The sequence below is a fragment of the Callospermophilus lateralis genome, chromosome 4 (genome assembly GCF_048772815.1).
Source record: "Callospermophilus lateralis isolate mCalLat2 chromosome 4, mCalLat2.hap1, whole genome shotgun sequence".
Lineage (NCBI taxonomy): Eukaryota > Metazoa > Chordata > Mammalia > Rodentia > Sciuridae > Callospermophilus > Callospermophilus lateralis.
This window is the reverse complement of record NC_135308.1, coordinates 47917570-47931643: the sequence shown is the minus strand read 5'-3', so window position 1 is coordinate 47931643 and position 14074 is coordinate 47917570. Positions and strand designations below refer to the sequence as shown.

Here is a 14074-nt window from a genome sequence, read left to right as displayed (position 1 = left end):
AGAGGTTTGATGATGAGTCTTCAAGAATTTCTACACTACTTTGACTCTAAAGCCCTGTGAGATTTTCTAGTTCTCCCAGCAGTTCTGAGAAACAACTGCTTCTTGCTATTTCTTCCAAATTGTCACACATAAATGGATATTTTAGTATTTTACTATATGCACTTAAATTTCAACTTTCAGAATACGCTGTAATTCACATTTCTTTTCTCCCCATTTCAGACTGACTTTTTCCCTACTTTTTTTCAGACTGAGTTCCACTATACTTGAACAGGACTTATTTTAGCCTAAATGTTTTACTTTTCTTGGAAATGTTATAAACAATAGATAAAATGAATTTTAAAAACATTCAACAAATCAGGCACAATGGCACACTCCTGTAATCCCAGCTACATATGAGGCCATGGTAGGAGAATTGCAAATTTGCAATCAGCAATGGTAAATTTAAATTCATTCCCAGAAGGGGGGGGGGGCCCAAAACAAAACAAAAAAAAAAAAAAATGGGGATTTACATCTGTCATAAAGACAACAGCTTCAAATTAAATAACGCTAAATAATTATGATTACCACATTTATAATCTAACCTAGATTCTTGGTTTTGGACAAACACAAACACACACACAGAGTCTTTTATGTAGAAGCCAATTTAGGTTAAAGATACACACTTTGAAAAAATATTTACCCAGTTTTCCAGGAATTGCTAGAAATGAAATATGAAAACAAACTATTTGAAGACTTTGAAGCTTCTAAAAACAGTTGTGTTCCATCAGAAACCAATGAACGTGCTCTCATTCATTGTAGTCCTAAATATTGTTATCAGACTATGTAAGTAATCTAAACATTATTTTCTATTTTTGAGATATTGGTTCACAAAGAATCAAATCTCCATGAATCAAACTGCTACCTACAGGCAGCATGGCAGTGAATAACAATAAAAATCAGTTCTATAAAAAACACTTTTTAACATCCTTGTTTTATCTCTTACTATTGTCTTTAAAAAAAAAAAAAAAAGTCTGTTACTCTTCAACTATCTCAGTGTACCTTTAAGTATAAAAGTGATAATTTTAGTTGGAATAATTATTCTAAACCTAAATAATTTCTATAACAATATTTTGTACTCAGAACATGTTTTCATTTCAAATATATGTAAAATTTCTCACAAAATTAGAATACAACTCACAGTTTGAACAGAAACTGCAGTAAGTCTCATCATTTAGTAAAATAAACATTACGTATTAGGTTGCTTTTGAATATAAATCACTCATTTAAGTAGGTGGGATATAATTTCTAACATGTTACAAGTGAAAAACTAATTTTTTATGTGAAATCTGGACGAAAATCAATTAGTTAAACACAAGAGTACCATGTCATTATACAAATCAAACTATCAACAGAACATATTTGGTAAGACATTTGGATGAAGATATAATTACGGTTAGGGAATTGGGTATCCTTTCATCAAGGGTCAGGTCCCAATTTTTACTTCAATGGTAACAAATGCCTTACTTTGTTGTTAAAGAATGTTTCTTCCAAAACTGGGCACTGAAGCCTGTGTATGCAATCCCAGCAGCTCTGTAGGCTGAGGCAGGAGGATTGCAAGTTCAAAGTCAGGCTCAGCAGTTTAGCAAGGCCCTAAGCAATGTAGTAAGACTCTGTCTCAAAATTTAAAAAAAAAAAAAAAAGGGGGGGGAGGGAGCTAAAGATGTGGCTTGATGGTTAAGCAAGGTACCCTGGGTCCAATCCCTGGTACCAAAAAAAAAAAAAAAAAAAAAGTTTCTCTACCAGAGAATATATTCAATTTTATAATGCTGGAGAAAAATGAAAGGGTTCATTTTTTAAAAACTCACCTTTATATTTATTGATTAGATACAGAATGATTCTTTATTTTCTGTTCTGAAGACAGTAGTCAAATCTTTTTCAATTGATTTGCCAATTTATCCTTGACAAGTGATTCAGAAAGATAAATGAACCTTCTGATTTTACGGATGTGAATGTTCGAATATACAGACAGGTTATACCCTACGATCTAATCCATACTTCTGATTTAAAATATAACTAAGTTTTTTCAATAAAGAGCATTAATTTTTAAAATTGAAACTTAAATCTTATCTTTACTTCACTGTTCTCATTCTCTGTGCTTTTTATTTTTACATTATTTCTATAAATATTCAAACAAAATCTCCAATCTTGAAACCAACTTACAATGGCAGTCTAAGGCTTTTTTAAATAACTTTTAAAATATTTTTTTAATGTAAAAACTCTGAAATTACAAACAAAAATTTACAATTTTACAGTATATATCTAATTTATTTTTTAAAAAAATATTCTGAATTGTTTTTATACAAGTAATCAAGTGCTTTTTTTCCCCAAATGAAACTCCTATATAAGCTAAAAGAGGATGTGTGGTCTTGCCCCATTAAAAATCAATACACATTTCATTTTTTTTTTTTATGCTGGTACTTCAACTATTTCAAAGAAGTCATTTGGTAGAATCACATAGCCTCTTTCTGATATGTCATCTTTCTCTTTCTGGAAGTGTACAACCTCCTTTAGTTTTTCAAGCTGTCGTTCTTGTCTTCTGCATCGCTGCTGGGCAGTCTTGAGCTTCTTCCTGAGCTTTTCCACTTGTTGTTCTAGCTGATGAATCCTTTTCCTCTGGTGCATTGTATCCTCCACAGTATAGTTGTGGTCACAGAAAACCGAGAGATTATCAGGGGTTTGAAGTGGAGGCATTAGTAACCCAATAGCAGCATCGACCTGGGAAATGGGAGGTGTTAAAGGAGGTGGGGGAAGGTGTTCTTGTGGCTCCAGAAGATCTTCCTTCTAAAACAAAAATGCAGATCATATGTGAATTTAGTAACTAAAAATAATAGCTTAAATGAGTTAAACTGTGGAATTTTGGAAATACTAGACTTCTGTGACTCTGTGGTACAAAAACATTCCAAAATAAGAACAGAACTTCAATTTTTACTACTTAAAATTGAAGTGGGATGCAGACAACAGATAATAACTTAAAACTAAACCGTCACTGAGAAAGATAACCCCAAACTTATCAACGTACAAGTAGAGGCATAGAGCGATCTATTTGTTTAATATATATATTTATTTTAGTTGTAAATGGACCTTTATTTTATTTATATGTGGTGCCCAGGGCCTCACATATGCTAGGCAAATGCTCTACCACTAAGCCACAACCCCAGCCCCTAGAGTGATCTTTAAGTAAGTCACAAAGTTAGATTGAATTTCTTAGGATGAGGATATTTAATAAACTCCATTTTGTGTTTTTAAAAAGTATGTCACTGTTAATAGTGGTTATTTACAAGCAATAGGTTCTGGCTACATCTGTTTTCTTAACTGTTCCCTAAGTTTTCCAAATTTTCCACAATGAATACATTAAACACATTAATTTTATAAATACAAGATAGCGCAACATTTTGAAATACATATTACCTTGTCATGTGGCTCAGTACAAAGAAATATTGTGGGTACAGCATTCTCTTTCAGTAACTTGTTGTTGCACTCCCTCTTAAAGCAGTCTGGAGTAAAATGTTCTGAACAAATACTGCTGTACTTGGTGGGCTTAAAGTTTTTTCTTCTGACAGCTGCCTCCCATTTTTCACAAAGACTGGGTCGAGTAAGAGGAAACCTAAGAAGACATAATTCAGTTCTCTAACCTTTTTAAAAATAAACAAATAAAGGCACCCAAACTTTCTTACTTAGTAAAGAACTATCTTACATTGGTCTTGACATACTAAAGAGTACTTGATTAAAGATTAGCTCCACTTACATATTTATCTCACTGATTAATGTTTAACTTTCTATATTAAAGACAAAAAAGGTTCAAGTAAAATATATCCTATAGAATGAAACTGTACTTATATATTTTTAACTAATAAATTTCTGTGTGTTGCATATAAAAACAAAAATGGTATATTTTTTATATCTACTGTCCTAGGGGAAAAGAGACTTCTAGTTCTAGTATAATCACTCTGACTGAAAAATATGAATAGGCTAAATTTGAACCAATCAAATTATAGGCAGATAATGATAAAAAAAAAAAAAGGAAATTATTTATTTTATTTATCTCTAACTCAACTGGGATATGTCCATTAGGCCCAAGTAAAAGGAGATAGAATTTGGAAGGATTAGGAAAAAAAGTCAAAATAAGATGTTTCAAATCTATTTCAGTTTGTTTTCCAACTAAGGTATGCTAAAATTTGTGCTATAATCACAAAGATCTAACAAATCTATCCAAGAGTCCCTTTTCTTGGCACAGCAAGCTCTCTCTCTGCTACTATTTAGAAGCTGGGAGAAGAGGTGCTCTTTGAAAATCCCTGCTGGAAATGATGGTCAGACGTACAAACTAAAGTAGCAATCACTTGTAAAATTCAATACACAGGACCTCCTGGCCCAAGGATTACAATTTTAGCTGTGAGAATCTATGAAGATCTTTCCCATCTACTTGCCCCCAAACTGTTCTACATTAAGGTTAGCCCTTCTGAATCATTCAACTTTTTTTTTTTTTTTTTGTACTGGGGATTGAACCCAGGAGCATTTGGCCTCTAAGCTATATCCCCACCCATTTAAAAATTTTATTTTAATTCAGGATCTCCCTAAATTGCTCAGGTTGCTCTCAAACTTGCTATTCTCCTGCTTCAGGCTCTAGAGTTGTTGGGATTATAGATGTGCACTACAGTGCTCAGGCTTAATCTTTTAAAGATCTAACAGGAACACAGTATTTCTAATAAGTGTTATGTTATTCTCAACTATTTCCATACTTTTAGATTTTTTTCTACCTGTTATTAGAAATGAGGGATGGGAAGGTGGAGAGCCAAATGCATATTCCTGTCATCTCCGGACCTATTCCTACACCCTGAAAAGACATCATTTTCAAAAATTACAAAAACACCACTTATGTATATAACATTAGGATATACTGAACTGAATGTCATAATGGGCCAACCCCTTCTCCATAGGGAAAAGTAAACACTCAGAAGATCTCTTTATGCTCCATGCAGTTTTATTTGCCTGTGGTGCAATTCAAGTTACATAAAACATATAAATATGCATCCAAACCCCCTATCACACATAAATAATTCCTCATAAAAATTTTTGAAAGAATATTTTAAAATCTGCTTTCGTATTATTTGGTTATGAAACACTTGTATAATTTACTATTGGATCTGACTTCTTAACTACTACTTTCATATCGTCAGGCATTCTGGCAGAGAAATCATGATGGAAGTATAATAAAATTTGTAAACACTGAATTTGGCTGATTGAAAACATTGTGTGCATTACTTGATTATCGTTAATTTCAATCTTTTTTTTGTTTGTTTTTAATGGTGTTGGGGATTGAACCCAGGGCCTTGTGCATGCTTGCTGAGCTATATCCCCAGCCCATTAATTTCAATCTTGCAATTTTCTTTTCCTATTTTCAAGAGAATATTCTCCACCACAGCTGGTTTGCTGCGGAAACTAGAGGATAAAATAGCCCTGAAAGCTGTGGAGCAGATCAGTAATAGCTCACATTGACCTTTATTAAGGCACCTGAGTATTGTCTATATTATCATTACTGTGTGCTGAAAGATAACAACTCCATGGCTGCACCAGAGGCTTCTTTTAAAACCTAGAGACCCTTAAAGGGTAATTCCTGGAAATTGTGTTAAAAAAAAAAATCCTGATATCCTGGCCAAAATTCAATCATTAATTGCTATAATGCAAGCCTCCGAATCAGCGGAGATAAGAATATTGCGACTTCTAGGTGTTTTTAAAGGTCTTTGTTTCTATTTGAAGTTTGGGCCTTAGGGAGTTATTCTGGCTGCTCCACGACTCTTGCAAGACCAAGCCCCGAGGCCCTGAGAGGCCGGCAGAAATCGCTCGCGGTAGCGAGCTCGCCAGGCCCAGGAAAGTGAGAGCTTTGCAGCCAGGAGCCCTTCGGAGAGCGCAAATGGCCGCCTCGCAATATACCCTAGAGCGCGCTGCTGTGGTCTCCTAAAGTATCCCCAACTCAGGCACGCCCACCACGACAGGGCCGGGAGACCCCTACGGAGCCCGTAGCCCAGAATCCCGTGCCCCGCCCCCGCCCCCGCCCCTCTCATTAGGTCTCGCGCGGACACGCGCCTAGCTCCGCCCCCAGCCCGACCGGCCGCGCGCCCCCAACCCCAGCTGGGACCGGTCCGCGAGACGCTCTGGTTCCATACTTGTGGAAAGAAACAGGTTTATCCTTATCATATCGGTTCTTGCAGCCGTAGGCGGAGCAGGACTGCACCATCCTTCCGGTCCTCAGTCACTTCACTTAAGCCGACCCAGAAGAAAAGTGAAAGGGCTCACAGTGTCGCTGAGCTCGGTTTTGACACTCTCGCTTCTTCTGTAGTTTTGGTCAATAGTTAACAATGATGAAAACCTCACTCTGGGGCGACTACTGTGCCCGTTTTGTTGTTTGCATTAGCAGAAGGACCACAGCCATCGCCCGTCTCCCGTCTCCAAGATGGCGGAGGCAGCTTCAACCTCACCTCTCGCGAGGAGTTCGTCCCACTGTCTCTGATTAGCCCAGCGGTCAGAGGTAACGTTTCCTGGGAGGCAGAACATTGGCTGAGGCCCGGCGTGACCTGCGGCCTGTGCTGCGTTATGGAAGTGGGCGGGGCTTCAGAGCTTTCGCAGGGAGGGAGGGATTTGTGAGGGAAGGAGGCGGGAAATGGGCGGTGTCCCGGTTCCGACTTCCGCCTTGGGTGGTGGGTTAACTTATACTTTTATTGAGGCGGGTTACAGTGGAGATCAAGTATGGCCTGTTGTATCTGGTGGGCTACAGAAAACACGTGTAAAACACCCATTTCTTTAAAAAGTGAGTGGGAGACTATTTTTTTGTAAAACTTCTCAGACCCCTTTCCCAGACTGCTGATCTTTATCCCATTCCCTGTCTGTTCAGGCAACACAGCGCTCTGTGAGAGCCCAGGTGACCGATTTGTAGCAGTGAAAGAGGACCTACACATGCTGTATCTTCTCAGCTCCCGAGGCAGAAACGCTCTTTGCTGGCCATTCTGTGCTGTGATCTCCTTGTGTTCTGATGGAAATTACAAGCTGCTGGAGCTATTTCACAGAGGTTTCACCTCCTGGTTCCTTCTTTCTCTCTTTTATGTAGATCTAAGTCTGGAAAACGGACTGTTAAATGGCTCTTGTAATACACTTTTCAGCTCTCTTAAATGTTAATGTTTCCCTTAGGGTTCCATCTTCTGGTCCTCTCCAATTCTAAATACCTTGCTCCTTAAATTCAGTGAAGTGCCATGATTTCCTAGATTTTTTTTTTTTTTAATTTCCCACGTAAATCTCCCTTCTGAATTATGCCTGTTGAGTTATTTGTTTAGCTGCCTAAATCAGAAACTTTGGAATCATCTAGGATGTGCCTCTCCCATCACCCCAACCTCTGAGGACTAGGTTGATTTTGTAAAATAAAATGAATCGCTTAAATCTCTTTCCATCTCTCATGGTATTCCTGACCAGCCCTTTCTGTTATTTACCTTGCTGCCACCCTTTGATTATCCTGATGTCCAGCTTTGCCTCTCACCAATCTGTCATCCATAGAAACTTGATTATCACGCGTATATATGTATCCTTCAGAGCTTTTCCTTATCCATTCCCTTGGACTGCAAGGTACTTTCCCCAGATATCCTCCTAGCTAACTCACACTAATTTCAAATCTGTGAGCCCTTTCACTTTTCTTCTGAATAAAATCCATACTATTTATGGTAAGCTGTACACCCCTTTAGGAGCAAGTATTTTTACTTTACTGCCACCCCCTCTACTTGTCTTTAAACACTCTTATATATAGCTTTATGTTTTATCTTTTGTGACTTCTTTAAAATAGGTTCTTTTACTTAGTCAGAAATGCCTTTCCATGATCACTTTTAGGATATGGCCCAAGTGTTATCTGCTCCAAGGAACTTTCTTTATCCTCTCTTCCTGCCCTCTCCAACTAACGCATTTCTCTTATTCCAGTGAAATCATGTATTAACTTCTGTAAACACTTTGGAACCACATTTTAATGTTTATGTTGTCTTCCTCATCAGAACTGAGATGCTGTTGAGAATAGGTATTGTGTCTAACCCAGCCTGTAACCCCAAGAGTTTGTAGTGTCTGCCTTAAATTATTCTGAAAACAATGTTTAATCAAATGTATCTAAATTTAAGCTGTGTATCTTAAATAATTTTTGGAGCCATAATGCTAGAATAATAGTTTTTATTGCTATCATTTCCTGAAATATTGAGACAGGTGGTAATCTTATTATTGCATAGTGATCCACTGTGCAAGAAATAACAGAATGTGATAATAGATGATGATCTGAAACTTTAACTTAAGTTCACTGAAATTCATCATCAGTTAATTAATAAATTTGAACATCTGTGTTTTATGCACAGTTCTAGGAGCTTGGAATATATAAGTAATAGGACAATGATTTCTGCCCTATGGAGCTAATAGTCTATGTGGAGTAAGGGGAAACATGTGACCACATAATATGTTACAATGTGAAAGGTGTGGGGTTGGGCTGAGAGGGCTGCAACTTCAAATACATGGAAAAGACAGGCCTAATAAGGAAGTGACTGTTGAGCAAAGATTTGAAACTGGTGTGAGATAGCTAGGAGGATATCTGGGTTGGAAAGTACCTTGTAGTCCAAGGGAATGGGTAAGGAAAAGCTCCTGAGGCTCAGTGTTCTTGGCTTGTTCAAAGAACAGAAGGGGTTTGTGTATCTGGAGTAGAGCTGAGATGAGGGAACAAATAGTAGATAAAACTATGGAAGAGGAAAGGGGACAGAAGCATGTAGGGCCTTATAGGCTGGTGCAAGGATTTTGAACTTTTCTCTGAGGAAAATAGGCTTTATCTTATTTTTTTCTTTTTTTGGTGGGTTTGGGAATTGAGGAAAGGATCCTATACAGGCCAAGCTGGCACTTATACTATTGAGCTATACACCTAGACCCAAGGTAAACTTTTGAACAGGGAGAATATCATTCTGCTGTATGTATGTAGATAGGAGGGGAGCAATTTAGAGGCTGGAAGACTGACATTTGTGGTAACATAGGAGATGATGGTGGCTTAGATGTGAGTGGTAGCAGTAAAGGAGTAAAGTAGTGTTTCCTTGTCTCTTCGTGGTTTTTCTTTTATTTATTAATCTTTATTTATTGAGCACCTACTATGATATAGGCATTATGCTATGTCTGGGAATGTATTAGTGAGGAAAGCTAACATAGTCCCCATGTTCATAGAGCTTATATTCTAGTGAGAAGACACACAAATATGTAAATAAAATAACATTGTGTTAGGGTGTTTGAGTACATCAGAATGTTTTAAGAATGAATAAAGGGAGGGGTGATGAGGGTCACTACCTACTTTAACTAGGGTAATCTGTGTGAGGAGGGACATTTAACCTGAGAACCAGAGGATGAAATGAGTAAAAGCATGAAGGTGAGGAGGATAGAGGGAGCATTCTAGGCTTAGGAAGTATGTGCTGAGACCCTGATTTGGTTCTGGTAGTACTGATAGTCAAGAGTTCTGTTTACTGGGAACCAAATAGAGAGGCTGTGGTGGTAAGGCCAGTGGGAAGGATGGGATAAAGTAAGGTTATTTGTTTGGATATTAAGTGCAATGGGAAACCACTAAATTATTTTTCAGCAGAGGAGACATGTGATCTAATAAGCATTTAAAAAAAAAGGTCACTCTGGCCAAGCAGTGGCACATGCCTGTAATCCCAGTGGCTCCAGCTTGGAGGTAGAGACAGGAAGATAGTGAGTTCAAAGCCAGCCTCAGCAATGGCGATGCGCTAAGCAACTCAGTGAGACCCTGTCTCTATATAAAATACAAAATAGGGCTGGGGATGTGGCTCAGTAGTTGAGTGCCCCAGACTTCAATCCCAAGTACCAAAAAAAAAAAAAAAAAAAAAAAGTTACTCTGTCCATTGAGAAGAGTTAGGGACAACAGTATGAGTGAGCTGACCAACTAAGAGGTTGTTGCAGGTGAGCAAGAGATGGTAGTAACTTGCATCAAGGCAAAGGAGATGTAGTGTTGGGATTTGAGATATTTGTACGTGTCAGAAATGCTTGCCGATTGATGGTTATCAGAGTTAGGAAGAGAGGAATCAAGATATCAAAGGTGATGATCTTGAGTTTCTAGTTTGAGCATTTGGCTTGAGCTTTAAGATGGATGGATGGTGATGCAAAAGCAATTCTTTTGAGTTGCAAATGGATTTTTAATGGGAAAAAATACAGAACTTGGGGAGGAATGATTTAAGAAACTGAGTAATTGGCTGTGGGAGTTGTAGGCCTGAGGAATATCAGAAGAGAAAGTAACAGGCAATTGTAGAAGTTCAGAGTGCCTGCCACTGAAAAGGGCACAAGGACCACAGCCAGTGTGGAGGATGAGTTTTGTGATTAGTCTAGAGTGTAACAAAACAATTTGGTTACTGTTTGATTGTATTTCCCTCAGTCAAGTTTTCTTCATTCTCTATTCTTATTTTCTATCTATCCATAACTTGAAAATTAAATACAGTTTTAATCTGTTGAGGATAATTCTAAAGTAAGGTGAGTTTATGGATATCTTGATTTGTATATAATTTTAGAAATATTTGTTGAATTGAACTGAATATTGATTTTTTTTAAATAAAACATAGATCAAATACCTGTTTCTTATAACTTCTTAGTACTCAAGGGGTACAGTGGGGAGGCATTTTTACTTTTTAAGATGATTGTCCTGCCTTTTAAATAAGTTGGTGGAAACAGACCAAATGTCCATTAACATTGGAATGAATAAATTGTAGGACGGCCCACATGGAATACTGTACAACAATCAAAATAAGCTTCAACCCACAACAATGTGGGTGATTCTTACATATATAATGTTGAAGCTAGACACACAAGAAAAAAAATATGTGGGTAAAACTATAGTCAGGAAAGGTTACTTCTGGGGAAAGAGGCAATGAAGATGGCCAGATAGCTTGTTAACTAATTCATCAATGACCCTCATGATTTAAACATTTTTTGGAATTTGTTATTCTTAATAAAACAGCTTATTAAAGGACTGTATAAAACATGCAAAATTTGTTTATACATTCACTTGATCTCTTCATTTGATCCTTCAATAAATATCAGATATGAACATGTCTTAGCTTTATATATCATTGCCATTTAAGGGGAAGAAAATAAATAGGAATAAACTAAAGAAAGCTAGTTAGATTTCTTATGTTTTTTGTCTTAAAAGGCCAAGAGCTGAATTCATTTTCTAATAGAATGCCTTTTAGGAAAAAAGAGAACCCATGATATTAAAAGGCTAAGTTTTTTTCACATTTATTATAGATAAGTTCTATCTGAAGAAAAAAAAATTATATTTTTTTGAGACAGGGTCTCGCTAAATTGCTGAAGACTCTGAACTTGTGATCTTCCTGCCTCAGTGTCCCCAGCGCTGGGATGACAGGCATGTGCCACCACACCCAGCTGAAGGAAAATAATTTCTATCCAACTGCTATGGACTGAATGTGTTCCCCCAAAATTCACGTTGAAGCCTAATCCCCAATATGGTGATATTTAGAGGTGGGGTCTGCTGCAACACGTGAATGAATCAGTTGGGATCACTTCATGTGAATTGGGCTGGCTACTAAATAACTACACAGAGATAGAAAAAAACCTTTTTTGGGGTTCAGTGATGGCTTCTTGACCCCAGCTCCCACAAAGGAGGCAAGAGAGGCAGGCAAAAGATAAAAGCATGCCTGAAACTCTCCTATTTATTTGTGGGGAAGACATTCAAGAAAGTTCAACCCAAATAAGGCAAGGGATTGAATTGCAGGGGGCTGCTTAGTGATGTCTTCTGTTTAGCAGACTGACATCTTGGAAAGCCACACCCATCTCAGGTGCTATGTGGGGATCATAGGCAGAGCGATCAAAAAGGACAGATCAGAAAAGCAATGTCAGTCTAGGTTTTCGACATGACCCTCAGAGGTATGTGGGTAATGAGGGTGGAGACCTCATGAATGAGGCGGTCCCTCTATGTCATGTGAGGATACAACAAGTGGGCCCTCACCAGAATCCAACCATGCTGGTACCCTGACATTGCACTAAACCATCCGCTCTATGCTGTTTTTGATACAGCATTCAGGCTCTCTTTGCCTCTTTTTTCCATCTGTAGAATAAGATTGTGGTACTAAATGAGGAAGTTTAAATCTGGAATCCATGAATAGTCAGGCCTTGAAACCCCTGAAAATTAATGCAAAATTATACATATGTTTGAGGATCTAGCTTGACATGACAGCCATCTTGATCATAACTGTCATTTTGCTTTCAGGTGACCCCTGCACATGGTTCAAACCCTATATGATAGTTGTTGAGATATTTAGCCTAGTGTTTTGTACTGGCTACTGATGCCCAAACTGTTTGTTTTTATTTTTTTGTAGTTGGGTGTGGACAGCATGGCTTTATTTTATTTATTTTTATGTGGTGCTGAGGATCAAACCCAGTGCCTCACCCAAGCACTCAGCCACTGAGCTAAATCTCCAGCCCCCAATTTGTTTCTTACCAACACTTAATATGTTAATAGTTTTTAATAGCCCAAGTACATTCCTTTTTCCTTCCTTGGGGTGCAGGGATCTGTCTACTGCTGCCACCAAAGACATGCCTTTGCCCCTAGATCACTAATTGTGCTACGTGCAGTCCTGTATTTGTCTTGCCTTTTTCTTTGGGTGCCTTGCACCTGTGGCAGGCCATCCTCATACACCAGGTTTTTCTGGTGAGCTATTCATAGTATTCACCTGATTTTCAAAAGAGGACATTAGAAAAAGCTAGCCAGTTGTGGCTCAGTGGTAGTGCACTTGCCTGGCATGTGTGAAGCCATGGGTTCACTCCTCAGTGCCACATATAAATAAATAAAAGATCCATTGACAACTTAAAAAATATTAAAAAGGGGGGGGGAAGCTAGTTTGTAAAAACCCTTACAGCTCTAATGTTGGAAGATTAGTAAAACAAAGATTAATATTTGGGTAGATAAAAATTCTGTTTCACATAAGAATTATCAAAGTTTTGCTATTTTAATCTAAGTATTTTTTATATTTTTTCTTTAAATTGTTTTAAAACTAGTTGAAATTTAAACTGATATCAGTATCAGTGACTTTGAAATATCCTTAGCCCTTAACTCTCTTCCATCACATATTTTCTCAAGAGGCCTAGAGAGTAGAATCAACACTAGAAAGGATCTTGGCTGAACATACTGTGTTTTCTAATGGAGCACTTACTCCTCTCGTGTATCATTCTAGGACATAGTCATGTCACAAGACACAGATGGATGAAGATGACATCCCTTATTTGTGTACAGTCAAGGACTGAATGCTTACAACAAATACTGATGCCATTAGAGTATTCTGACAGTAACAAAAGCTTAAGGATATCTTTTGAGAGTACTACCTTCTGTTAGTAGCTCTTAAATCTATTGGCCTGATCCTGGGAGATTGTTAAGGGCCTAAAAGCCTTAAGTTCCTCTTGTTTCTCCAAGTCCAGGTTTATGAGTTGCTGTTTAGCAAAACAGAGAGCCTAGAGTACATTTAGTAGTGATGGTGGTGGGAGTGGTGGTGTTGTAGACATGAGGGCATAGACTCAGAAAATTTCAGTTATTGAATATATGACTTAAATATACAATGAAAAGAAATGGAGGTGGGTAGTCAGTGTATAGGAAAATCAGCATATAGGTTTATTTAAATCTATACTCCATTTTTGCCCAGAATTAATAGATTGCCTAGATTGGGTATTAAAAAAATACCTTTTTACTTTTTCAATTTAAAAACGTCTAAATATGGGGCTGGGGATGTGGCTCAAGTGGTAGTGTGCCCGCCTGGCATGCGTGTGGCCCGGGTTCGATCCTCAGCACCACATATAAACAAAGATGTTGTGTCCGCCGAAAACTAAAAAATAAATACTAAAATAAAAAAAATAAAAAAATAAAAACGTCTAAATAAAATTAATTCAAAATGTGATGAGATGTTAGATGTCCACTAGAGATAAAGCCATCACAGAGTGGTTATCCACAGCTAAGTGTGGGGAGCTGATGGGG

At 37.7% G+C, this 14074-nt stretch overlaps 1 protein-coding gene and 1 long non-coding RNA gene across 2 annotated transcripts; one reads left to right on the top strand and one right to left on the bottom strand.

Annotated features, from left to right (window-relative positions):
- Window positions 1-501: 501 nt before the first annotated feature.
- On the bottom strand, window positions 502-6523 carry Thap1 (THAP domain containing 1). The gene is made up of 3 exons (XM_076852464.1): window positions 6201-6523; window positions 3448-3643; window positions 502-2820 (listed from the first exon to the last, which is right to left on the bottom strand). Exons 1-3 carry the CDS (start codon window positions 6269-6271, stop codon window positions 2446-2448), a joined length of 642 nt encoding a protein of 213 aa, XP_076708579.1. The 5' UTR covers window positions 6272-6523; the 3' UTR covers window positions 502-2445.
- Window positions 6153-7468, top strand: LOC143396551 (uncharacterized). The gene is made up of 2 exons (XR_013091108.1): window positions 6153-6562; window positions 6926-7468. It is a non-coding gene; the product is annotated as an uncharacterized LOC143396551 (long non-coding RNA).
- Window positions 7469-14074: the final 6606 nt, after the last annotated feature.

What these genes read in the sequence shown, in the direction of transcription:
- Thap1 (XM_076852464.1), bottom strand. Translation starts at nt 6,271, where the DNA reads ATGGTGCAGTCCTGCTCCGCCTACGGCTGCAAGAACCGATATGATAAG. An exon ending in AAACCTGTTTCTTTCCACAA is followed by an intron (nt 3,644 to 6,200) that starts GTATGGAACCAG and finishes ATGTCTTCTTAG; the next exon opens with GTTTCCTCTTACTCGACCCA. An exon ending in GTACTGAGCCACATGACAAG is followed by an intron (nt 2,821 to 3,447) that starts GTAATATGTATT and finishes TTTTTGTTTTAG; the next exon opens with AAGGAAGATCTTCTGGAGCC.